The sequence below is a fragment of the Hoplias malabaricus genome, chromosome 7 (genome assembly GCF_029633855.1).
Source record: "Hoplias malabaricus isolate fHopMal1 chromosome 7, fHopMal1.hap1, whole genome shotgun sequence".
Taxonomy (NCBI): domain Eukaryota; kingdom Metazoa; phylum Chordata; class Actinopteri; order Characiformes; family Erythrinidae; genus Hoplias; species Hoplias malabaricus.
In genome coordinates, this window is record NC_089806.1 from 1,340,752 (window position 1) to 1,367,427 (window position 26,676).

The window sequence follows — 26,676 nt, forward strand, 5'->3', positions numbered from 1 at the left end:
ACCAGTCAGAAAAAGACTCATTGTGAACAGAAAGTGTCCACATTGTGAAAAGAAATAAACTGCAGGGACATGGGGACAGAGAAACACACCTAAGTGTATGAGGCTTTAGAGTTTCCCACTCGAAAAACAGAGAAACATTAACCCTTTAACTGTAACTAGGATCTGTATATTTATTAAGACCAGTGAGGTCTGCTCTGTTTAACCTGGAGTAGTGATATATACAAATGTCAGACAGTTCAGGAGAGTTTCAGGACTATTTTATGTTCATAATGAACTGAAAACTGAAGACTACACTGAACTGAATCAACAACATATTAACAGTGTTAATGTAATGTTACTAAAGGCATGTTCGTTTATATTTTATCAAACAGAAGTAATATAAACTTGATAAAGAAACAGGACGTCACTGGTAACCAGATATTTATGAAGAAACATTTACATTTCTGTGTAACAGTCTGACTGATAAATAGTTCTGTTTGTAATGGAGATCACAGGTGTGTTTAATAAACACTGACCAACACACTCTCTGCTGCTGTAGCTTTAATAACCTGGAGTTATTGTGTAAGGTTTTACAGAAAAGCTGTGGTGAACCTCTGTAACACAGCCCCAGGAGACACAGCCTGCACACAGCTCCACTCAGTTTCAAATCTATGTCTATGACTGAGTCTCTGTGCTGGATTTAGAGAGATCTTCCTGTGAGATATAATTATAATTATCACTAAACTCAAACACAGTATCTTCATCATAAAGTCAGGTGTGAATCCGTGTTGTTGCACAGTCAACTGTTACTGATTTCACTTTGTTTCTAGATGATATGATTAAACATATGAAATATCTACATATCGTGGATAAACAGGAGTGTTCTGGATGAGTCTGGAATGGCCTGAGTGATCTAAAATCAGGAACAGCAGGAAGTGAGATATTTTTTACTGTGTTACACTGAGGGACTGTAACTCACTTTCTGTCATCACTGAGTACAGGAGGTTTCCTCATAGACACATCACTCTTCACAGACACACAGCTGGGTTCTCCTCCATCACTGAATACAGGAGGGTTCTTCATAGACCCTTCACTCTTCACAGACACACCGCTGGGTTCTCTTCCATCACTGAATCCAGGAGGGGTCCTCATAGACCCTTCACTCTTCACAGACACACCGCTGGGTCCTCTTCCATCACTGAATACAGGAGGGGTCCTCATGGACCAGTCACTCTTCACAGACACACCGCTGGGTCCTCTTCCATCACTGAATCCAGGAGGGGTCCTCATAGACCCTTCACTCTTCACAGACACACCGCTGGGTCCTCTTCCATCACTGAATCCAGGAGGGGTCCTCATGGACCAGTCACTCTTCACAGACACACCGCTGGGTTCTCCTCCATCACTGAATCCAGGAGGGGTCCTCATGGACCAGTCACTCTTCACAGACACACAGCTGGGTCCTCCTCCATCACTGAATACAGGAGGGTTCTTCATAGACCCTTCACTCTTCACAGACACACAGCTGGGTTCTCCTCCATCACTGAATACAGGAGGGTTCTTCATAGACCCTTCACTCTTCACAGACACACAGCTGGGTTCTCCTCCATCACTGAATACAGGAGGGTTCCTCATAGACCCTTCACTCTTCACAGACACACAGCTGGGTTCTCCTCCATCACTGAATACAGGAGGGTTCCCCATGGACCCTTCACTCTTCACAGACACACAGCTGGACTCTGGAGACTGAGATCTGTGAGTCTGAAATCTGAAAACACCAAAAACAACATTATTCCACACACATCTGTAACAGCTCATTAATTTTACTGTAAATAGAACCAAACATATAAAGATCACAGAGTAAACCAAAGGCCTGACATCCCTCACCCTACAACTTAAAGCTCCTCTGTGACAGATTCTGTAAAAGCAGAATCACGCTTATATTTCTGTATAATTCCAATTCGTGTGGATTTTATTGTCATTTCAACTATATTCAGAGTCAAAAGTTTCAGGACACCCTTTTATTCCAGAAAGGAAAGGGTAAATGACAGATCTGAATACCCCAGCAGGTAACGGGTGAGGGGCCGTGAGGCTGAGTGTAGCGCTTTGTGCTCCGCTTGACTTCGAGTGGTGTTTGTGTCATCAGCGCACATGTTTTAAACCGTTTTTAAAAACAACTCCTTCACATTTGTGAAAAATGTATTTCTCAATGTATTTTGTCGTTTTTACACTATTCCATTTTGAAGCTATTATTATTCTTTTCTAACGCACAGCCAGTTACTGAATGTAGAGAAAAATGGACAGTTCCTGTCATTGCTGCTTATTTGTTAAATTCATATGTGTAGTGGCCTCGTAAATGTAAAATTGTTATCTGAGAGTGAACCTGTTAACCCTGTCTCACTGCTCACAAGTCACTGTGTTCTTCCTCACAATGCCATTATATACTTTTAAACTGTTGTTAGAGAGCTCTGGGTACTGGGAGACCGTGATCTACAGTGTCTGTAACCTGCGGCGCTGCTTGTGTTACATTGTGGTGGAAATTATCAGAATGTTTTTGTTTTCCTTTTCCTTCCAATGAAAATACATGATTCATTTGTATTAAATGTGTGTGTTTAGAACTATGTAATTGGTAAAGGAGAAACAGACAATTCATGTTTACAACCTTTCAAATGTATGACTTGATACCATTTGGGTGAAGAGCCTCTGCTCTCTGTAGGGATTCGAGAGAGTGAGAGGGTAATGCAGGGTCAGTACAGTGTCAGTGAGTGACTTTAAGGTATGAGAAACCTCATGTGAATGATAGACAATCTATTTGATGGAGAACACAGACCTCATGAACTTCAAGAACGACGAACTGATACTGAGAAACTACATAAAAGGCACTGAATCTGCGAGAGTGAGCCGCTGGAGAGACAATCTGCAGAATAACCTTTCATTCTCATTTCTAGGGCTATTGACATTTGGTGATTTGTTTGTGTTTGAATTTTTACTTTGACAACATCATACACTTCAGTCTCTCATTGGCTGTGCTTTGGAAAGGTCAGCAGAAAGTATGCGGCAAAGTGACAAAACCCCACGGTGCGCACCGCTCACAGTAACACAGCGCCGGTGTGAAGCAGTGCTGCTCTTTCCATAGAATAACAATCACCAGTGCAAATCGGTTTTGCTGTGTATTACGGGAAAGCGCCCTTAGGCTATGTCTGGAACATGGCTGTCATCTTGAAGGCTGCCACTTTGGATCAAGGGTGAGTTTTTCTAATGGAAAGATGGTCATGTATCATATCAAAAACCTGAATCGTCTCAGAAATCGCCTGCTGTGATCACTCTTATTTTGAAATTATCAACACAGAAAGTCATTGTTTGTTACAAGCTACAGACTCGATCAGAACCAAAATGCTGCTATTTCCACCACACTACTATTCTACAGGGTGTCCTGTGTCTTCTGTGTCCTGTACACAGTAAACAGTGAAATAAACAATGTGTCTCCAGGACCAAGGTGATAAATAAAACAATTCACATTAATTCATTCATTCATCCATTGCCTGTAACTGTTTATTCCTGTCATAATTTTAATATTAAGGTGTTTTAAACAAATAAATCAATTAATAAAATACAAACTGAAATGAACGGAACTGTGAATGAGGTGAAGAGCAAAAAGCCTCACTCCTAATAATCTCTGATTTAAAGTTACTCACTGTGGGTCAGAGGCTCCTCCTCCAGCGCTGGAGTCCTGAATTTTAGCGTATTTACTGTTCACACACAGCAGGACACCTCCCTGTGGTCAGAACAAGACATTACACACTCACATGTATTAATGAAGTGTTTATAGGTCATTTATTAAGTATTTAAGAACATCTGTTACAGTGTAGAATCATCAGCGTTACACTTTACACAGAGTTACACAGTAAAAACTGCCCTTTACTCAGAGTTACACAGTAAAACTGTCCTTTACTCAGTGTTACACAGTAACAACTGTCCTTCACTCAGAGTTACACAGTAAAAACTGTCCTTTACACAGAGTTACACAGTAAAACTGTCCTTTACACAGAGATACACAGTAAAAACTGTCCTTTACTCAGAGTTACACAGTAAAAACTGTCCTTTACTCAGAGTTTCACAGTAAAACTGTCCTTTACACAGAGCTACACAGTAAAAACTGTCCTTTGATCAGAGTTACACAGTAAAACTGTCCTTTACTCAGAGTTACACAATAAAGACTGTCCTTTACACAGAGTTACACAGTAAAAACTGTCCTTTACACAGAGTTACACAGTAAAACTGTCCTTTACTCAGAGTTACACAGTAAAGACTGTCCTTTACACAGAGTTACACAGTAAAAACTGTCCTTTACACAGAGTTACAGAGTAAAAACTGTCCTTTACACAGAGTTACACAGTAAACACTGTACTTTACACAGCGATACATAGTAAAAACTATCCTTTACTCAGAGTTACACATTCATCAGAAAGGAACCATTATGGCTGTCTCCACCCTCAGAGAGGGCCTAAGATACTCTAAAAGTAATATTTTAAAAGTAAGCCATTGTAAATCTATTTTATTCACTTGACAATCATGTAAACAAACACAAATGTAAGTAAGTACATATTTCAGACCTGCCTGGGGAATGTAAAAGCTCAGACCTGGCTGTAATTTCCACAAACAGGTTTCTGTTCAACATCATCACAGAGATGTGGGCCACCAGGAGCCAGACATCAACAAAGACATCTCTCTTTACGCTACAGAGCAGCAATGACAAGGAGCTGTGAGCAGTGAACTGCATCAACCACAGAAAATATAGATGGGGAATGTTCAATATCCAGAGGAGGTCACAACCTTTTATCAGAAATCACAGACTATGAATCCAGAAAATCAAAACAGAGGATTGGGTCGCAATGGACCCAGAGCAGGGGCCTCGTTAGATTCAGATTACTGGGCCATGTGCCCCGGTAAAATGTGGCTGTGCCAAACTATCAGCCATAAACATTTGATTATCTCCTGGAGTTATGAACAGAACTACAGTACAGCCCACACACATTCATATTAATATGCAGTGAACCAACTCTGCCATAGTATTTTAATATTGAGTCTAAAATACACAGATCTCCACTGATTACAGCAGGTGACTCGTTACTGTCCTGTGATCGACTGATACCCAGGTCCTTCTGGAACCACCCTGTGATACAATGAGGAGGAGCTGAATCTAAAACCAAAGGATGAGTTGCAAGTTGCAACTAGACCTGTCACGTTTATTACATAATCACGATTATTTGAGCTAACTGCAATGATTTGTGCTGACCGTGATCATATTGCATTTTATTTCAATCCAAACAAACAGAATATCATTCATTCATTCATTATCTGTAACCGCTTATCCAATTCAGGGTGGCGGTGGGTCCAGAGCCTACCTGGAATCATTGGGCGCAAGGCGGGAATACACCCTGGAGGGGGCCACAGAATATCAGTTACGTGTATTTCTAAACAAACGGTGCTATTAAACATTGTCTGTAAAAGGTGCCAATAAAACAAACCTGAGATTCAATGTGATTTGTGGTGTTCACACAGCCACATGAATGACATGTGTCATGTCTGACTGGGCCTCTACCTGCTGTTTGAATGTAGCCTTAGTATTTATTGCCCAGAATACGCCAAGCCACTAAATAACAGATGTTTAAAACATAGTACATTTGATTTTTTTTTTTTTCTTACTCAAATATACAATTTTAACTAAAAACAGGACAAGGGGCAAATATCTTTACATACCTTTATGTATAAACTGTTCAATAAACTAACTTTCTTTACCATAATAGTGTGTGTACATTATTATGTTATCATTAAGCATAAAGACATATTAAAAATACTGGGAGTGTAAAAAACAGGCAATTACATCATTAATTGCAATTACCTGTATGACAAATAATCGTCAGTTAAAATTTTGTGATAGTGACAGGCCTACTTGCAACCCAACATCAATCAATCATCCCCAAGAAAAGCTGCATGGACTTCACAGCTATGCTCTCCCTCTGCTGGACACACAGTGCTACTGCACCTCAACACTGAACTTTTTTGTTCATTCAGAAGCACTGTATCTTTTAAGGTGGAGTGGTGTGTGTGAGTAAAGACGACTGTATCTTTTAATGTGGAGCAGTGTGTGTGAGTAAGAAGTGACTGTATCATTTAAGGTGGAGCGGTGTGTGTGAGTAAGAAGTGACTGTATCGTTTAAGGTGGAGCGGTGTATGTGAGTAAGAAGCGACTGTATCGTTTAAGGTGGAGCGGTGTGTGTGAGTAAGAAGCGACTGTATCTTTTAAGGTGGAGTGGTGTGTGTGAGTAAAAGCGACTGTATCTATTAAGGTGGAGCATTGTGTGTGAGTAAGAAGTGACTGTATCTTTTAAGGTGGAGCGGTGTGTGTGAGTAAGAAGCGACTGTATCGTTTAAGGTGGAGCGGTGTGTGTGAGTAAGAAGCAACTGTATCATTTAATGTGGAGCGGTGTGTGTAAGTAAGAAGCAACTGCATCTTTTAATGTGGAGCTGTGTGTGAGTAAAAAGTGACTGCATCTTTTAAGGTGGAGCGGTGTGTGTGAGTAACAAGCGACTGTATCTTTTAATGTGGAGTGGTGTGTGTGAGTAAGAAGCGACTGTATCGTTTAAGGTGGAGCGGTGTGTGTGAGTAAGAAGCGATTGTATCGTTTAAGGTGGAGCGGTGTGTGTGAGTAAGAAGCAACTGCATCTTTTAATGTGGAGCTGTGTGTGAGTAAAAAGCGACTGCATCTTTTAAGGTGGAGCGGTGTGTGTGAGTAAGAAGCGACTGTATCTTTTAATGTGGAGCGGTGTGTGTGAGTAAGAAGCAACTGTATTTTTAATGTGGAGCGGTGTGTGTGAGTTAGAAGCGACTGTATCATTTAATGTGGAGCGGTGTGTGTGAGTAAGAAGCAACTGTATCATTTAAGGTGGAGCTGTGTGTGAGTAAAAAGCGACTGCATCTTTTAATGTGGAGCGGTGTGTGTGAGTAAGAAGCGACTGTATCTTTTAATCTGGAGCGGTGTGTGTGAGTAAGAAGCGACTGTATCTTTTAATGTGGAGCAGTGTGTGTGAGTAAGAAGTGACTGTATCTTTTAAGGTGGAGCGGTGTGTGTAAGTAATAAGCGACTGCATCTTTTAATGTGGAGCTGCATGTGAGTAAAAAGTGACTGCACCTTTTAAGGTGGAGCGGTGTGTGTGAGTAAGAAGCGACTGAATCTTTTAAGGTAGAGTGGTGTGTGTGAGTAAGAAGCGACTGAATCTTTTAAGGTAGAGTGGTGTGTGTGAGTAAGAAGGGACTGAATCTTTTAAGGTAGAGTGGTGTGTGTGAGTAAGAAGCGACTGTATCTTTTAAGGTGGAGCGGTGTGTGTGAGTAAGAAGCGACTGAATCTTTTAAGGTAGAGTGGTGTGTGTGAGTAAGAAGCGACTGAATCTTTTAAGGTAGAGTGGTGTGTGTGAGTAAGAAGCGACTGTATCTTTTAAGGTGGAGTGGTCTGTGTGAGTAAGAAGTGACTGTATCTTTTAACGTGGAGCGGTGTGTCTGAGTAAGAAGCGACTGTATCTTGTTGGTGTCTGAAGTGTAAATTGTAAGTGTTTATTCAATGAAATATTCAAAAAATACAATAAAATAACAGCTTCTAAATTACTCTAATGTTCCACAGAGTTGTAAAATCGAGAATAGGGCCTCTGTGGCTGTGGCACTGTGAAATCACAAACATCACCTTTAAAATATGTGCTTTCTAAACTCAGACTCTTAAAAGTTCCTGCTCCAATATTCACTGGAATATTCAAACTCACCTGGCGTTTTGGAGCACTGTGACATGATCTGGGGTCTGCTTTTCTGTTCTTTGGCATTTTTCCTGACCTGAAACACACACACATTAAATTTGATTTTAATAAATAAATAAATACATGCTGTTATTGTCATTGTACATTTTAAAAGCAATGTTTTTATTGTTATTTAATCCATCTATTAATTATTAACAGTGTGACCACAAACCTCTTACTGAACTAAGGTTAATATAAAACTTATTAGATTTAGTTTTTCTGAAGAAGCAGATCTCTTATATTTTACTGTCAGTGTGTAAAAGAAACTAGACCCAATTTACTGCAGCATGTGTCCAATGCCCCTTTCTGGTGTTTACCTGGAGGAGCTGTGTGTGTGAACGCGACCTGCACCATCCGTCCCAGACATTACCCAGACTTCATCCTCCTCACGCCCTGGTAAAGACTCCGGGTGAAGTCAGAGTTGGTGAATGTGAGAATGGAGCGGGAATGGGCTCTGTTTTTTCACGAAGTAAAGTACATTAATTAATATTTAAACGAGAGTCAGACGCGCGACAGATAGTTAATGATTGTCACTTATAATCTACCAGGGGTGTCTTGTCAGCTTTTACAATTTTTGAGTAATAACCACATTTTTTAGATGTTTTAGTCTGGTTTTAAGGCTATGTGGGTCTTCTGTGAGAAATCCTGGTGTTGTGTTTGACTCGGAACTCAGTTTAACAAATCAACCCTGTGGTGAGAGAAAGGTCCTTCCCGCAGAAACACTGCAAACCTTAAGCCTTGTCTCTGTTTCTCTGATCTGAAGAAAGTCATTCATGCTTTCATTCTTCCAGAATTGATTACTGTACCTCATTATATACAGAGGTTAATCAGTCTCTATTTCGACGCCTGCAATTAATACAGAATTATGTCTCACTTTCTTTATATAAAACACACAAAACACAGCCCTGACTCCTCTCAAACACCACTACGCCTCACTTTCTTTATATAAAACACACAAAACACAATCCTGACTCCTCTAAAACACCACTACGCCTCACTTTCTTTATATAAAACACACAAAACACAGTCCTGACTCCTCTAAAACATCACTACGCCTCACTTTCTTTATATAAAACACACAAAACACAGCCCTGACTCCTCTCAAACACCACTACACCTCACTTTCTTTATATAAAACACACAAACCACAGTCCTGACTCCTCTCAAACACCACTACGCCTCACTTTCTTTATATAAAACACACAAAACACAGTCCTGACTCCTCTAAAACATCACTACGCCTCACTTTCTTTATATAAAACACACAAAACACAGCCCTGACTCCTCTCAAACACAACTACGCCTCACTTTCTTAATATAAAACACACAAAACACAGCCCTGACTCCTCTCAAACACCACTACGCCTCACTTTCTTTATATAAAACACACAAAACACAGTCCTAACTCCTCTCAAACACCACTACGCCTCACTTTCTTAATATAAAACACACAAAATACAGCCCTGACTCCTCTCAAACACCACTACGCCTCACTTTCTTTATATAAAACACACAAAACACAGCCCTGACTCCTCTCAAACACCACTACGCCTCACTTTCTTCATATAAAACACACAAAACACAGCCCTGCCTCCTCTCAAACACCACTACGCCTCACTTTCTTCATATAAAACACACAAAACACAGCCCTGACTCCTCTCAAACATCACTACACCTCACTTTCTTTATAAAAAACACACAAAACACAGTCCTGACTCCTCTCAAACACCACTACACCTCACTTTCTTAATATAAAACACAAAAAACACAGCCCTGACTCCTCTCAAACACCACTACGCCTCACTTTCTTTATATAAAACACACAAACCACAGTCCTGACTCCTCTCAAACACCACGCCTCACTTTTTAATATAAAACACACAAAATACAGCCCTGACTCCTCTCAAACACCACTATGCCTCACTTTCTTTATATAAAACACACAAAACACAGTCCTAACTCCTCTCAAACACCACTACGCCTCACTTTCTTAATATAAAACACACAAAACACAGCCCTGACTCCTCTCAAACACCACTACGCCTCACTTTCTTTATATAAAACACACAAAACACAGCCCTGACTCCTCTCAAACACCACTACGCCTCACTTTCTTCATATAAAACACACAAAACACAGCCCTGACTCCTCTCAAACACCACTACGCCTCACTTTCTTCATATAAAACACACAAAACACAGCCCTGACTCCTCTCAAACATCACTACACCTCACTTTCTTTATATAAAACACACAAAACACAGTCCTAACTCCTCTCAAACACCACTACGCCTCACTTTCTTTATATAAAACACACAAAACACAGTCCTAACTCCTCTCAAACACCACTACGCCTCACTTTCTTTATATAAAACACACAAAACACAGTCCTAACTCCTCTCAAACACCACTACGCCTCACTTTCTTTATATAAAACACACAAAACACAGCCCTGACTCCTCTCAAACACCACTACGCCTCACTTTCTTTATATAAAACACACAAAACACAGTCCTAACTCCTCTCAAACACCACTACGCCTCACTTTCTTTATATAAAACACACAAAACACAGCCCTGACTCCTCTCAAACACCACTACGCCTCACTTTCTTTATATAAAACACACAAAACACAGCCCTGACTCCTCTCAAACACCACTACGCCTCACTTTCTTTATATAAAACACACAAAACACAGCCCTGACTCCTCTCAAACACCACTACGCCTCACTTTCTTTATATAAAACACACAAAACACAGTCCTAACTCCTCTCAAACACCACTACGCCTCACTTTCTTTATATAAAACACACAAAACACAGTCCTGACTCCTCTCAAACACCACTACGCCTCACTTTCTTAATATAAAACACACAAAACACAGTCCTGACTCCTCTCAAACACCACTACGCCTCACTTTCTTAATATAAAACACAAAATACAGCCCTGACTCCTCTCAAACACCACTACGCATCACTTTCTTTATATAAAACACACAAAACAGTCCTGAATCCTCTCAAACACGACTACGCCTCACTTTCTTTATATAAAACAAACAAAACACAGTCCTGACTCCTCTCAAACATCACTATGCCTCACTTTCTTTATATAAAACACACAAAACACAGTCCTGACTCCTCTCAAACATCACTACGCCTCACTTTCTTTATATAAAACACACAAAACACAGTCCTAACTCCTCTCAAACACCACTACGCCTCACTTTCTTAATATAAAACACACAAAACACAGCCCTGACTCCTCTCAAACATCACTACGCCTCACTCTCTTTATAGAAAACTCACAAACACAAGTCTCAAAAGAGAACACGACAAGCACAGACATGAGTTTAATATTTCCAGGAGCCGCATTTATACAGCTTCATATCGACATAAACAAAATCAAACTGATATAGAACTACTTCAAAGAAGCTCTTGTTTGTTTTATTTTAAAAACTTAATTTTATACAAATTTCCACGTTTTATTTTCTCATAAATGAGAGATAGGAACCTGGTTTCTGGATTTTCACAGGTTTTTCATTTCCAAATATTGTTACAAAACGGAAATCCTTTGACTTGGTTATTTCCACCCCCTAACACTAGAACTACCAAACCACTGCCATTTGGCAGTTATACCTTTAAATCCCAAAGAACTGCCATTTGGCAGGTGTGAACAGCTCTTCTTGCTTCCAGTGTTATGTAAATGAGGCCATGAGTCAACCCATGGGTCACAGGGGTTGACATGGTTGAGGATCATGTCCAAAGTCTGCTGTGTACTGTAAACCTTTGCCATCTTTGCTTCTCAGTCAACAGAGTAAGTGAAATGTGTGGTGACGTGGCTTTTTATCCACATGGAGGTGGATACACACATAATTGTTATCATTATCGTTCATGCTATCACCCATCACACCCATTCCTGTTCACTTTTACATAAATCTATACAAAAAATACAACCCTCAGCTACTTGTAAAAAAGACATTTTTACTTAAATTTTTTTTAAAACCCAAAGTAAAAGAATTTTATCAGGACATTTTGTCTTGTTTTAAAATAAATATAGAACCCATCTCAGTTCCCTCCATCGTGTATATTTGTAATATTGTACTATAGTGAGAAAGGTTTATTCTATTTTATTTCACTCAGCATGTAGCCAGATAGGCTATTTACTTTGGTGCAGTTTATTATATAAAGTTTATGCACTTTATTAACAAGTTTTCCAGTGTCTGCAGTCATCTTTCTCTTTATTCTAAAACTCACACAAAGACATTATGTGAACTATAATTCCAAAACATCTCAAGTCTGCCTCCTTTGTACTAATTTTGGATTGTTTTCTCACTGATGACTGGTCAAAATAGCTAAAGTTCAGATTTTTTAACCATTACTTTAAGTAATTTTGTCTTTTGAAAAACTGCCAATACGTAAAGATATTTTTACATAAATTTATAAAAAAAAAAAATAAAAAAAACCCAGCTACTTGTAAATAAGACATTTTTACTTAAACTTTTTAAAACCCAAAGTAAAAGAATCTTATCAGGACATTTTGTCTTTGTTTTAAGTCAAAATATCTCACCCCATTGGCAAACATTTTTTTTCTTGACAAGTAAATATGACTCAAATTAAGATAAAATACTATTTTTGAGCAATTTTTACTTTGCTAATTTTTTTAATTTATATTTTTCAAGGTTTTTTTAAGTTTCACATCAAATAATACTGCATTAGATCAACAAATATACTCCATCCATCCATTCATTATCTGTAACCGCTTATCCAATTTTTTAGGATAGCGGGGGGTCCAGAGCCTACCTGGAATCATTGGGCGCAAGGCGGGAATACACCCTGGAGGGGGCGCCAGTCCTTCACAGGGCAACACAGACACACACATTCACTCACACACTCACACCTACGGACACTTTCGAGTCGCCAATCCACCTGCAACGTTTGTTTTTGGACTGTGGGAGGAAACCGGAGCACCCGGAGGAAACCCACGCGGACACGGGGAGAACACACCAACTCCTCACAGACAGTCACCCAGAGCGGGAATCGAACCCACAACCTCCAGGCCGCCCAACAAATATACTAAAAAGCTTAAATAATTCTTTATTGTGTGTATTCTAAATAAACAAGTATTATTTCATCATATTTTTAAAAGATTATAATAATAATAATAATTGTAAATATTATCAGCATCTGAGAAAACTGCCAAATAAAAAAATGTTTTTTATTTGTTGGGAAATTTTCCATATTTGCCCTGAACTAAATTCCTGAAAGTCTGGGCCTGCTGTGACTGTCAGAACTTTATCAGTCATACATCCCAGAGCTTAGAATATCAAGAAAAATATGTCCGTCTGATGCTACAAATTTATTTTGTCACAGTAATATGACATGTAATAAATTAGCATCAAAAATGCTTATGTTTTCTACTAACAGACACCTCACACTAACAATCTGTGTGAAGATATCTGATGTGGGAATATGATTTCAAGGCTGTACATTGAGAAATATGGAAAAAAAAAGCAGGCGTTAGGTAAAATTTTGGTCAAAACATGACCAATTTATAGAAAAATTGATTTATTGGTCAGCATGAAAACCTCAAGTGATTACATATTTGAGAAGCAAAGGGTCTTTAGAAAATAAAACAACATATTGAATATGGTTATGTCACATAATTACTGTTTAAATGCAACTGAAAGAGGCACTGAAAAAAAAAACAGAATACGAAAATAGCTATATAGATAGGGTTCTTAGGGTTAAGAAGGGTTAAAATCAAGGTTTTTTTCTCCATCTGAGTCAATGGATCAACATAGTTCACACTAGGCAGGACCTCGGAGAGCGGGACACAGGCAGGACCTAGGAGGGCGGGACACAGGCAGGACCTCGGAGAGCGGGACACAGGAGCTCCGCTCCGGACAGGGCACTTCTTAAAGAGAATATACTGCTTCAGCAATGCTCTGAGATACAGCAGTGTTTTAGCTTTGACTGTTTCCTTAATCTATGATCACACCCTGGACATTTTAGGACTAAGTGCAGTAAATATCCTACAGATGTCTCCTTATTGTGTTACATTTCAGCCAATGCCATTAAAGAGCTGCAGAGGGGTCAGTCATTAGACACCTCTCACATTTTCAGTGAACACAGCGTGGGTGTCAGTGGAAAAGTGGATGTTGTTTTGGGTGAATGTTGCAAACCAAGGAGATTAATCCATCCATCCATTATCTGTAACCGCTTATCCAATTTAGGGTCGCGGGGGGTCCAGAGCCTACCTGGAATCATCGGGCGCAAGGCAGGAATACACCCTGGAGGGGACGCCAGTCCTTCACAGGGCAACACAGACACACACATTCACTACGGACACTTTCGAGTCACCAATCCACCTGCAACGTGTGTTTTTGGACTGTGGGAGGAAACCGGAGCACCCGGAGGAAACCCACGCGGACACGGGGAGAACACACCAACTCCTCACAGACAGTCACCCGGAGCGGGAATCGAACCCACAACCTCCAGGCCCCTGGAGCTGTGTGACTGTGACACTACCTGCTGCGCCACCGTGCCGCCCCAGGAGATTTATTTCTTTTTTAAATATCAAAAAGTGCAAATAAACAAAATAGTGATTTTGTTCTTCGTTTCTCATCCATTGTATGTATGTATTGATGTATTCAGTGTTTAACAGTCTGTTTACCAGATGTACAGCTGTGTTCCTGTGGCTGATTTGCGAGCAGAGCTGTGTGTGTGTGTGTGTGTGTGTGTGTGTGTGTGTGTGAGTGAGAGAGAGAGAGAGAGAGAGAGAGAGAGAGAGAGAGAGAAAAGCAAGTGTTGTAACGCCCCTGGTGTCTGTTAAAAAGTGGAAAGTTACACAGAATCCAGCGTCAGTACCTCGCTTTATTACTGTTTATGTGGTGAATGCCATCAAAACTTCACAGCAGTGACCTATAACCTCTAGTTTAAACAATAGAACTCACTGCTGGAGCTTAACTTTCAGCTTCTCTCTTTCCTTCTGTTTATCGCAGTCTCTCGGTCATTTCCTCCCGGTGTTTATTTTATCTCTCAGCGCCACGAGCTTTCTCTAATAAACACTCAGTTCTTCTGAACTCACCGTGTGGAGGAACAGCAGTGTTTCAGTGTTGTTTCTCCTTCAGATACGTTTCTTCTCTCCACACACTTCCGCTATTTCTCCCTCCGCTTTATAACGGTCCTCCGCCATTTTCCCCTGATCTGAGTTCCACTGAACTCCTGGAGACTCTCAGAGTCCTGTTCTCAGAGTCCTGTACTTCACTCAGGAATAAACTCACCGTGTGGAGGAACAGCGCTGTTTGGGTGAAACCTCTCTGTTCGTCTCCTACAGCTCCGTCTCTTTATTCCTCCTCTCCGCTCCGTCTCTGCTCCTTACTTTCTCCTCTGACTCTGGGAACAGACTCAGGAATGTCGCACTTCAGTCTCTTAAAGACAGGGGGCGCTGTGTAGTGGAGTTCTCACTGTACATCAACAGGAACAGAGAGGGCAGTGATCCAGCGAGTGCTCACAGAGTGTGGAAGACGACCAGAGCTGACAGAAGGAAATAAATATATAAAATATATACATTAATAAACAAATGTAAAAATGTGGAAATATAAATAAATGTAGAAATGCAGTAATCAACTCAAGAACTTTACTTAATTAGGCACTGTTTCAGGGCAAACTTTATATTATTTTTTGCATTTATTTATTCAGTCATTCATTTATTTTGATTTTATTTATTTTATTTTTTATAAAATGAAATAAGAGCCATGTATAGAGCAGATCTGGTCAGTACAGCTACTGTAAACTTCACAATAATCCAATACTCTCTGTTCTGGATCTCCTGCTCCTGAAATACACTGTTAACTGAGGAGTGGGGAATGTACACAATGTTATGGAGCTGGTCTCTCTGTAAAATATTTGTGAGAGTAACTAAATTAAATGTAAATGTTTAAGAGCAGAGCTGGTAGTTCAGTCGCTGTAGTGTAGTATAATGTGTATAATGAAGCTCTGTGTATATCTCCACAAACACTGCACTGTGTAGATAAAGAGAACAATGATGTTCGAATCTTTATGAACCTAGTGGTTCCTGGTGGTGTTTCTACATCAGGTGACTGTAGATCATTTGGCTAAATGTCCTGAATGTGTTGTTGAAGGTTCTGTTTGTCCATCATGGGCTACCATACCTGTATGTGCCCAGCGTATCAACACAAGACTCACTCTGAAGCACCACTACGACAAGTCGAGTCACCTACAGCCTTTAGCAGAGGGACAAGTGGTCCGTACGCAGACCCCCAAAGGATACGACCAGCTCAGGACTGTGAAGGAGTGGAGCAGAGAGACACACTCCTACATCCTTCAGCCCACTGGTGAGACATAGAGGAGGAACCATCGCCACATCCTTCCTGTTGTGACACCGTCACTAGCACAGCTCCACACAGAAGACCAAGACTCCCAGAGCACTGGCACCTCCACAATAGACAGTGTTCCCCAATCACCACAGATCCCAGAGTCAATCAACATGGTGTCTTTCCACAAGCCACACCCACAGCACACTTTCCCACTGAGAACAACACTGCACTGTACACAACATGCTCAGGACACATCTGTAGACCAAACCCAACATATATTCACTAAAAGATTATAGACTGATGTTTATAAAAATCTCTACACTCAGTGGTTTAAGTAGCTACCTAGTGATTTACTGAAATGTCTGTTTACTGAGTGTCCACGAATGCACTTCTGATAATGGAACTATGAATAGTCCACTGTTAAGTGGATGTGTTAATCTAATCTGATTTCCTGCTGGACTCTCCTGGGTTTATCTTAGACTATAGTTACTGGTTGTTTACTGATAAAGTAGTAAAGCGACATGGTCAGAATGTAATTAATGTTCTTTATATAATTTTGTGCTTCAGCATCCTTCACTCCTACAACCAGATCTTCTCGACTATGCTGTGGTGAGAGCGAGGGAGTGAGTGATGAGACAAAAGGAGGGCATGATTTACAACGCATGACCTCCAGCGAGAAATGAGTTAGCACCAGGTGAAAGAGTATTAATTACAGAAACCAAGAGAGAAGAGCCAGTGGTGACTGTTATGGAAAATGTAAAATTAATCTATGTATAACCAGGAAGGAAGATCGAAAGATCAATGCTCAAAGAATTCTTTGGGGAGAAGAGAGGAATAAGACACACAGTCAAAGATTCTCTCTTATCTCTCGAGTTTATTGAACAAACCCAAGTCATATATAGAACCCCAGTCACGTACACCATCATCATGTCTCGGTCCATCAACCCAAACATTCTCTTATTGGTGCTTCATTATCTCCAACTTTATAGTTGCCAGGGAGTAACGGTGAGAGATGTCCTTCAGTTGTTGACTGTCTTCCTTCTAATCTGCTCAGTGCCTTCCTCCCACAGGTCACAGTAACCACACAATGCAATAATTCCCTTCACCTTCAAGCACTAAGGCCTACATAATTTAGTAAGAATTAACCAAGATTAATCAAACCCCATATATTATGTCATTAGTTATTATTAATCATTACTCATCAGTGTTAATCTGCATTTTTCTGTCACATTCCTCCTTTTTTATGATTTAAAATCTTTAATCATAATATTGCTAAAAGAAAATGCAAAAGATAACATCAACCATAGACTAGCTAAGCTTTCAGTCTAGGCATCATAACTCATGCATTTAAAAAAAAAACATATTGAATGATGGGCGGCATGGTGGCGCAGCAGGTAGGTGTCGCAGTCACACAGCGCCAGGGGCCTGGAGGTTGTGGGTTCGATTCCCGCTCCGGGTGACTGTCTGTGAGGAGTTGGTGTGTTCTCTCTGTGTTCGCGCGGGTTTCCTCCAGGTGTTCCGGTTTCCTCTGACGGTCCAAAAACACACGTTGGAAGGTGGATTGGTGACGCCAAAGAGTCCGTGAGTGTGTCTGTGTTGCCCTGTGAAGGACTGGCGCCCCCTCCAGGGTGTATTCCTGCCTTGCGCCCAATGATTCCAGGTAGGCTCTGGACCCACCGCGACCCTGAACTGGATAAGGGTTACAGATAATGAATGAATATTGAATGATTACATATCAAATGATTATTTAAACTTATAAAATCAACCTGAAATCAGCATTAATAAATGAAAAGTGAATAAATAAAAATATTTACTCCTCATCAAATGAGGCATGAAGTGGCTGGGGCATTTCAAGAGGCACCTCATCCAGCAGATTTTTCTCGGCTGCAGGGTCAAGCTCCATGTACACATCTGCACTCACCATACTGAATTGTATACCAACAGAACACTCAATAATTTTGATGATCAGTGCTATTACTAATAGAGAAATGATCACCACCACAGCCAGTTTCAGCCCCAGTGCTCCCCATTTACCAAAATAGGAATCAAACCATGCCATCCAGTCATTATTTATACCTGAAAATTCATACAACTCCTCAGTAAAAGTTGTTAACTCCTTCATTGCCTCAGTGAATGACCCGTTTGCTGCTGTGTGATTAGAAATGAAAGTGCAGCAGTGATCACCAGACACGTGACAGACACCTCCCTTTTCAGACAAAATCATATCTAGGGCAATTCGGTTCTGATATGTCATTTGTGAAGTGTAATGCAACTGTTCCCCCAGAATTCTCAGTGTGTCACGAGTCATATTGGCCAGACGCTGTTGATTATACCATATGAAATTTATCCAATCCACATTTTTGTTCATCGTTACCCATATGAAATTAGACTCAAACCCTGCGGCTATAGGGTTCCGCGCTTTAAATTCATCGGGGACCCCACGTGGAATGCCTGTTGCATCTAAGTAAATCAAACGGTCCCCCAAGAAATTTCTCTTGGCCCTGTGAATCACCTTTTTAGTCGGAAGGCCGGACAATTTGGATCCAGGAAAAATAAGTGTCGGCTCTGCCAACATGACCAGAGCAAATGTACCTGTCCAGTTTGAAGGAAGGGTCGATCTAAGACAACCTCCGTTGCCAAAATATGTCAGCCCTTGGTCTCTGTTGGGTCACCAGGAGCGTGTAGTGTGGTGGATAGAGAGTATACATGTTCTGAAATGTAGTTGTGTGATCAGACCCCAGTTGAAACACTCTTTGATTTTGATCAACCACCCACATGATGGAGCAATGCCCTGGAAAATGTCCCACTTCTATCGCGCAAGGGCGCAAGCGGTTTGCTACGACAAACATTACATCTTTTGACAAGTTTCTAGTGTAAAAATAGTGAACCCTTTTGTGTACCAGATTCGCTGTACTGCAGATACCATAGCCCCTTTGGATGCATGATCTCTCCCATGAGACAATTTTGCAAAATAGGAAAAATAAGCAGAGGGTAGACAAGGGCTACCATCTAAAGCTTGCCATATTCCGTCCTTGAAAACACAGCCTGCTTTGCGCCAAGCAGAACGCTCTGCCTCTGAGGCCTGCGAAGTTAGTTCTGAGTGTGAGAGTGTGAGAGGGTGGGGCTCTGGAACACAGGATTCCTGGAAAGGAGAAAGCATTAGGTCATTACCAGCTGCTTTTTCTGCTGCTTCATCTGCAAAAGCATTTCCTCGTGCCACTTCTGAAGTGTCTTTTGTGTGAGCCTGGCATTTAATCACAGCAACAGCTTTTGGTAACATGAGTGCTTTTAATAGTGCTGCCACCAATGTGTGATGTGCAATGTGTTTCCCTGTGGATGTCAGAAAATTTCTGTGGGACCATATCATTCCAAAATCAAACACACAGGAATATGCATATTTGGAGTCAGTCCACCAGAGCCACCAATTCTGCTGCCTGCGCTGATAGAGAACTTGAAAGCCTGCCAGAACACAAACACTCATGCAAGGTTACAACTGCAAATCCCACCCTGTTTTTTCCGCAGTCATCACGAGACGCGGATCCGTCCACATACAATTTGAGATCAGCGTCAGTTAAATCAGGCCTGGGAGAACACACCTGTGAAATGGCTGCTAAACAGTCATGAGGTTCTCCATCATCTGATGTAGGGAGTAAAGTTGCTGGATTTAAAATTGTACAACGCTGAATAGTGACATTGGGTGAATCGAGCAGCATACCATGATACCGCAACCATCTCGCTGCTGACAAGTGAGATGTTTTCTGCTCCAACAAAATCATTGAAACTGCATGTGGAACCAACAATGTCAGAGGGTTGTAACACACAAGATCTCGGGAAGCTAAAACTGCTCTCTCTGCTGCTGCTGCTGCACGCAGACACTTAGGCAACCCTTGAGCTACAGAATCAAGTTTACTAGAGAAATACGCCACTGGGCGCTTACGACCCCCATGCTCTTGCAGCAACACAGAAGTCATGAAACCATTTTTCTCATCCACTGTTTGAAAGAAAGGTTTGTTAGGATCTGGTAAACCCAAAGTAGGTGTTTGTGTTAAAGCAGATTTCAAATCTGTGAAAGCAAAATCAGCCTCAGGAGTCCATTCAAATTTGTCATGAGTGGATAGTCCTTTCCCATGAATTAGAGCAGATAATGGTGCCTCTCGCTCTGCATAATTTAGAATCCACTGTCTACAGTACGATGTCATACCCAGAAAACTCCTCAGCTGCCTTTTAGTTACAGGTTTTGGAATTTGGCAAACTGCCTGCACACGTGAGGAGGACAGTGATTTCCCCCCTGCAGATATGTCATGTCCTAAATAAGACACTTGTTGTTGGACAAATTGAAGTTTTTTCAGACTGACCTTGTGTCCTTTCTCCACTAAGAAACACAACAGTGCTATTGTGTCCTCTTTGCATGTCTCTGCATTAGGTGAACAAACCAACAAATCATCAACATATTGTACAAGTGCACTTCCCCCCGGGAAAACAAAATCTTCCAGATTAGCCTTAAGGGCTGCATTAAAAATGGTCGGAGACTCCGCGTACCCCTGGGGCAGGTGTGTCCACGTCCACATTTTACCCTTAAAGCAAACCAGTACTGGCTTTCCGGATGAACCGGAATGCTAAAAAATGCATTTGCTAAATCAATTACAGAAAAATAAGTGCTATTTGCAGGTACCTGTGATAGGATTGTGTGTGGATTTGGAACCTCTGGCACGCGCGGGTGAATGGCGGAGTTTACAGCTTGTAAATCCTGTACAAACCTCCATTCATCAGGCTCCCCCGGACCATGGATTTTTTTCACCGGAAATATTGGAGTTTGGACCGGAGATTCAGGACACGGAACGATCACCCCAGCCTCAACGAGCGAGTCAAATACCGGGGTGATACCCTCTACAGCGTCGCGTTTTAGAGGATACTGACATTTTTTTGGTCGGTAATCGCCTTTTGGAGTGACCACGACTGGTTGGGCAGATTTTATTAATCCGACGTCGTATTTGTTTTTTGCCCATAGACACTCAGGCCCCTACACAGCTCTGGCCTGTGTGCGTCTGCAGATCGACGAGTTGAACAGTGCGAAAAACAGAGACCATAGCTGTGTATGGGATTCGGAAAACCCCTGTTCCCCTGCTTCTCTGTTCCCCACCATCAGTATTTTCCCAATTTCCCAAAAGGGTGCATTTATACAACAATGGCCCCAAATCCACCCACTCATCCTCACAGGGCTTTGTCAATTCGGTGCATTTTTCAATTACTGAATCAAACAAATGCCTCTGTGAGGGTGAGAGAAGGACCTGTGCCGCAGAACGTCCATTTTCCCAGTAAATGTAATTCAAAGTCAGTTTCTCATTTAAAACCCACATGTCCCATTTTGATACAAACTCACTGTCAGGACCTTCATGCACAGAAGCTTTACAGTGAAGGTCCTCTGCTAACATCACATCGATGTTTGTGAGGCGGTCAGTGGATATTGAACATTTAGCTTGTACAGTGGATAGTAAATCATCAGCTAATATTAAATTAGCTAGTTTCCACTCATAATTATACAAAGGCTGGCCACATGTCTGCTTTATCATTGCATAATCCACTGAGTCCTCCGCACAAACCTTGCCGTTAGAGGATGCCTTTAAAGAAATTTTCAGTTTACACATTAAATCCCTTCCCAAGAGATTAATTGGACACACTTCTGAAAACAATAATGCATGTGAGAAAGTTTCCCCTGTTTGTAAAGAACACTTTAAAGTTTCTGTGACAAATTCTGTGGTTTTGGTACCTGATACAGGTGAAGTGTGAAGCTCTAAGAGTGGATGTAGTGGCCCCTGAATCAACTAAAAACTAAGCTCTCTCCCTGCCACTGTCATGGTTATCCTAGGCATGGCTGTGTAAGCATTAGTTTGTGTTAATAATAAAAGTCGTTCACTTATCGTTTCTGATGTTCGTCCAGGCACTCCATACCCGTCCAGCTCCTCCACCCCCAAGGCCTCCTCTCAGTAGGAAGGCTCCATTGCTTGCAGGGCTTGTCTCTGGTCTCCGTGTCTGTTGGGATAGTCTCTTATGAATCAGGTCCGATGCCTGCTTCCACAATGCTAGCTGTGCATCAACCGGTTTGCGCTCCTCCTTTTCTCTTTGTTTTTCTCTCTTGGCATTCGGGAGTTTTTCTGCATGCGCTGCATACTTTTCCACCTCTTTCAGTCGGCCCACGTCCACATCTAAACAGTTGGTTTCAACACAGGCGCGTAGATCTGGGCGTAATCCACACACGAAGTGATATTTCAGCTGGCTTTCCCAGGCTGTTATGTCCGCAGTTTCCCAGTCCTCCGTTGGTGGTCCGCCGCCTCCGTGTTTCCTTGTCACTTCCAGGAGGCGGGAAAGGAAGGACCGCGCGGATTCTCCTGGTTGTTGTTTACACTCTGCAATTTTTCGCGGGTCATGTTGGTGCAGATACCACCCTTTGATGCGTTCACACAATGCATCAAATTTGGTCAGATACGCCTGACCCAACTCTGTTCTCTGGGGTTGAATGTCCACTCCAGTCATGAGATCTCCTTGCACTCTCGTCCAGTCAACTCCCATCTGAACGGCCAGCACTCTTCCCAGCTCATGCAGGCTCGGACGGAAAGTCTCACAGAACTGTTTTAAGCGTTTGCAGAATTCCTCTCCCCCATCTGTGACCTCGGGGAGAGAAGCACCCACCTCCTTGATCTCAGCAAATGTCCATGGTCTGAACACCTGTCCGATGGTCTCACCCATCGGAACCTCAAGCATTGGCATGCTAAACTGGTTCATGGCCTTGACAAGGCCGGGAATCTCTTCGTCGTTGTCCCTGGAGCGGAGTTTCATGCTTAGTGGCGCGACCTCCCTTTTCTTTGCTTTGGGCTTTACGCTTGGCTCTGTGGTGCTCTCAGGCGTGTCTGGAGGGGGAGAGCCTGGGAACAGTGGCTCTTCTTCCTCCTCAGTCTCATCCTCCTTCACCCTTATCTCTCGCGCTGCCTGGATGGGAGGGTCCTTTGGCGAAGTCTGCAGCAGTTGTTGAGCGGTTGGTTGTGTCTCGGTGGGTGGAGGGAGTGCAGGTGACTGCGATGGGAGAGAGGCGGTGCTGAGGCCTGCGCTGGGCGATGTGCATTCACGTCCAGGTCCCAGCTGATCTTTGGATATAGGCCGTACTCAGGAGGGGGTGGAAGGTCCAGAACAGGCACGGGAGTTCATGGAAGAACAGCACAAACATCACAAACATTTGCACAATGGTTAGATATTGGTGAAATAGCAGAAACATTTGATTTAACATCCTCATTAACTTCTCTATTCCTTGCATTTCTGTTCTTTTTCTGAATTCTTTTATCTGCTTCTTCCTTCCATTTACATTTATGCATTTGGCAGACGCATTTATCCAAAGCGACTTACAAAAAGAGGATCTAACATTCAAACTTCAGCACAAATTATACAAAATACCTTACATTAAGTGCAATATGCAGGAAGTAATAAGTGCATTAAAGAAAGACTTTCAGTGCAAAAGACACTCTCAGAATAGTTGGGTTTTCAATGATTTCTTGAATGCAGAGAGGGTTTCTGTTGCTCTGATGGTGCTTGGAAGCTCGTTCCACCAGCGTGGTCCCAGAGATGAGAATAGCCTCGACTGACCTGTACGGGGGTTTGGTCGTGTTAGTGTTAGTTGGCGCTCCTTTGAGGAACGGAGAGGGCGGGCGCTAGCGTATGGTTTTAAGAGTCTATTGAGGTAGATGGGAGCAGAGCCAGTGAATACTCTGAAGGCCATCATTAGTGACTTAAATTTGATGCGAGCAGCTAAGGGTAGCCAATGCAGCTCAACTATTAGGGGCGTGACATGTGCTCTTTTAGGCTGGTTGAAGACCAGGCGTGCTGCAGCATCCTTCCACATTTGTAGCGTCTGACGGTCTGCTACAAACGGCTCTGGAAGTTTTTTACAACACCCACACCCACTAAGGTGAAAATTCTGTCTGAGTGTTTCAGTCTCGTGCTCTTTATGTATTAATTCATCTGTCAACTGTTCCAACTGACTTGGACTGAAGCTTCCTCCCTCAGGGAACCCCAGTTCAACCCATTCTCCCATCTGCCTCACACTGCTTGGGCCATACTCCTTCGGCATGTATCTGTATTGTGATGCAGCCTTATTAACTTTATCTTTTTCCTCAGCCTGGTTCTGTGCCGTTTTGCTGTAACAACACCCCATAATTGTATTTTAAAATAAATTCCAAGTTAATTAAATGAATTAATCAAAATTAAAGGAAAAAAACCCTATATATACACACACACATATATATATATACATATATAAAGCTTTTTTGCAGGAGATTACCTGCAAAGTAATCTCTCTTAGAGATTACTTTGACGTCACCTGTATGTCCCTCTCTAGCGGACTATATCTAAAGGCACCTTACTCAATAGAATGTCCTGCCCTAGGAGCTCGTCAGCTCTGGAAACATAAAATCAACAACACCTTACTGCGGGTCAATCGGTGTTCCCTCCTGGCGTCCCGTGCCAAGTTCAATATCAGCGGTGCCAGTGGACCCAGAATGGAGCCACCTCCTCACTCTGGAGGCTTCTGGTGGATGGAAGGATTTGCTCTTTTCAATCCGCCTTGTTTCCCTGCTCGGAAGACATCAGACACACGAGATATCCCGGACAATGAGCCCCCAAATTGTTATGGCGAATTTAAAATTAATCTATGTATAACCAGTAAGGAAGATCGAAAGATCAATGCTCAAAGAATTCTTTGGGGAGAACAGAGGAATAAGACACACAGTCAAAGATTCTCTCTTATCTCTCAAGTTTATTGAACAAATCCAAGCCATATATAGGACCTCAGTCACGTACACCATTATTACATCATGTCTCGTTCCATCAACCCAAACATTCACTTATTGGTGCCTCATTATCTCCAACTTTATAGCTGCCAGGGAGAAATGGTGAGAATGTCCTTCAGTTGTTGACTGCCTTCCTTCTAATCTGCTCAGCGCATTCCTCCCACAGGTCACCGTAACCACACAATGCAATAATTCCCTTCACCTTCAAGCACTAAGGCCTACATCATTTAGTAAGAATTAACCAAGAGTTATCAAACCCCATATATTATGTCATTAGTTATTATTAATCATTACTCATTAGTGTTAATTTGCATCTTTCCATTACAGTGACTAACCATTCTGCACCATGATCTTACCTTATCGAAAGCCCTCATGGAGTTCTTAGAAGAAACAGACGTCATCTGGTCCCTATACCTGCCTCTAAGATGAATGATGAGCTTCCTACATTCTGGCTCAACCAGAGGAGGAGATTCCAGCTTCACCAGTGCTGCACCAGACTTATACACCAGTACAGTCAGACTCAATTCAGAAGTCACCAGTTATGGTGCAGACTCGTTATGGCAGAGTTGTAGTTAAACCAAGGAGACTGGACTTATAGGAGTATGAGATTTGATAAGATATGATTAAAAAGTACAGTTATAGCTTTAAGTGTGTTCTTCAAGTTAAATGAGCCCGTAGGGTGTTAAAAGAGCAGGTGTACAGGACATTTCTAAGAAGGGGAGATGTGGAGTAATTGTTCGGATGTTTAATAAATGTAGTATGTTTATACGAATATAGCTACGGCCTCAATGGATGTAGCGGGGGCGTGGGAGAAGAGGAGGAGTTTTCGGGGCTTGGCTTGTGCTGTAGACTTGTATGTACTGCTGTGAAGAAGTTTGTGTAAACAGTTGATAATACATGTGACTTGCTGCAGTGAATCCTTAACGCTCAATACGACAGGGATGAGATCCTCAGACCCACTGTGAGACCATATGCTGGTGCAGTGGGCCCTGGGTTCCTTCTGATGCAGGACAATCCTAGGCCTCCTGTGGCTGAAGTTTGTCCAGTTCCTGCATGATGAAGGTATTGATGCTATGGACTGGCCTCCTTCCCCAGACCTGAATCCATTCGGCACGTGAAGGACACACACACACACACACACACACTACTGAGACTCATTTGAACTTGTCTTGATGATTTTCCACTAAAGTTGGATCAGTCTGTGATTTGAGTATGATTCCAAACCCAGACCTCTTGATGTTTGTCCTGATAAACCCTTCAGTCCCTATTATGTTGACAAAGATGTCTCGATGACAAAATGGTCTCCTATTTTTTCCTCTGTATTTTCGTTTGTGCCCTTTTTGTCCACATTCACATCTCTGTTACAGTTATTCCTTTCCCATACACTAATCCCAACATACAACCTCATTCTGTAATGGCTCAACCCTAGACTGGGTTGTAACACTCAGCCTGTTCTTTAGGCCGCCTGGAACAAGCAGAATAAACCAGTCACAAAGACAATAGCTCCATGCACAAAGTGTTGTCCTTACCGTCTCACCCTTGGGAAGTGATAGGGGAACGTTAAACCCCTGAACAGCGAGTCCGTACTCAGACGTCCCGTGTGCATGATGACCCAAAGATCATGGCTCCTCCTGAGGTGGACAGTCTCTAAATCTTTCTCTGTGACCTCCAAGCAGACGG

At 41.9% G+C, this 26,676-nt stretch overlaps 1 protein-coding gene across 3 annotated transcripts in view; it reads right to left on the bottom strand.

The window, feature by feature from the left end:
* Positions 1-24,904, bottom strand: part of LOC136701579 (NACHT, LRR and PYD domains-containing protein 3-like) — a 52,365-nt gene extending 27,461 nt beyond the window's left edge. Inside the window, exons 1-6 of one of the 3 annotated variants that reach the window (XM_066676178.1) lie at positions 24,635-24,904; positions 15,107-15,359; positions 8,143-8,279; positions 7,796-7,862; positions 3,675-3,754; positions 959-1,747 (exon numbers count right to left, since the gene is read on the bottom strand). In XM_066676178.1, coding sequence (XP_066532275.1) covers positions 959-1,747; positions 3,675-3,754; positions 7,796-7,862; positions 8,143-8,192 — 986 coding nt within the window. In that variant the 5' untranslated portion in view covers positions 8,193-8,279; positions 15,107-15,359; positions 24,635-24,904. Of the gene's footprint in view, positions 1-958; positions 1,748-3,674; positions 3,755-7,795; positions 7,863-8,142; positions 8,280-14,910; positions 15,360-24,634 lie in introns of all 3 variants that reach the window. The other 2 variants (XM_066676179.1, XM_066676180.1) reach the window with 2 other exon arrangements.
* Between the last annotated feature and the right edge of the window lie 1,772 nt (positions 24,905-26,676).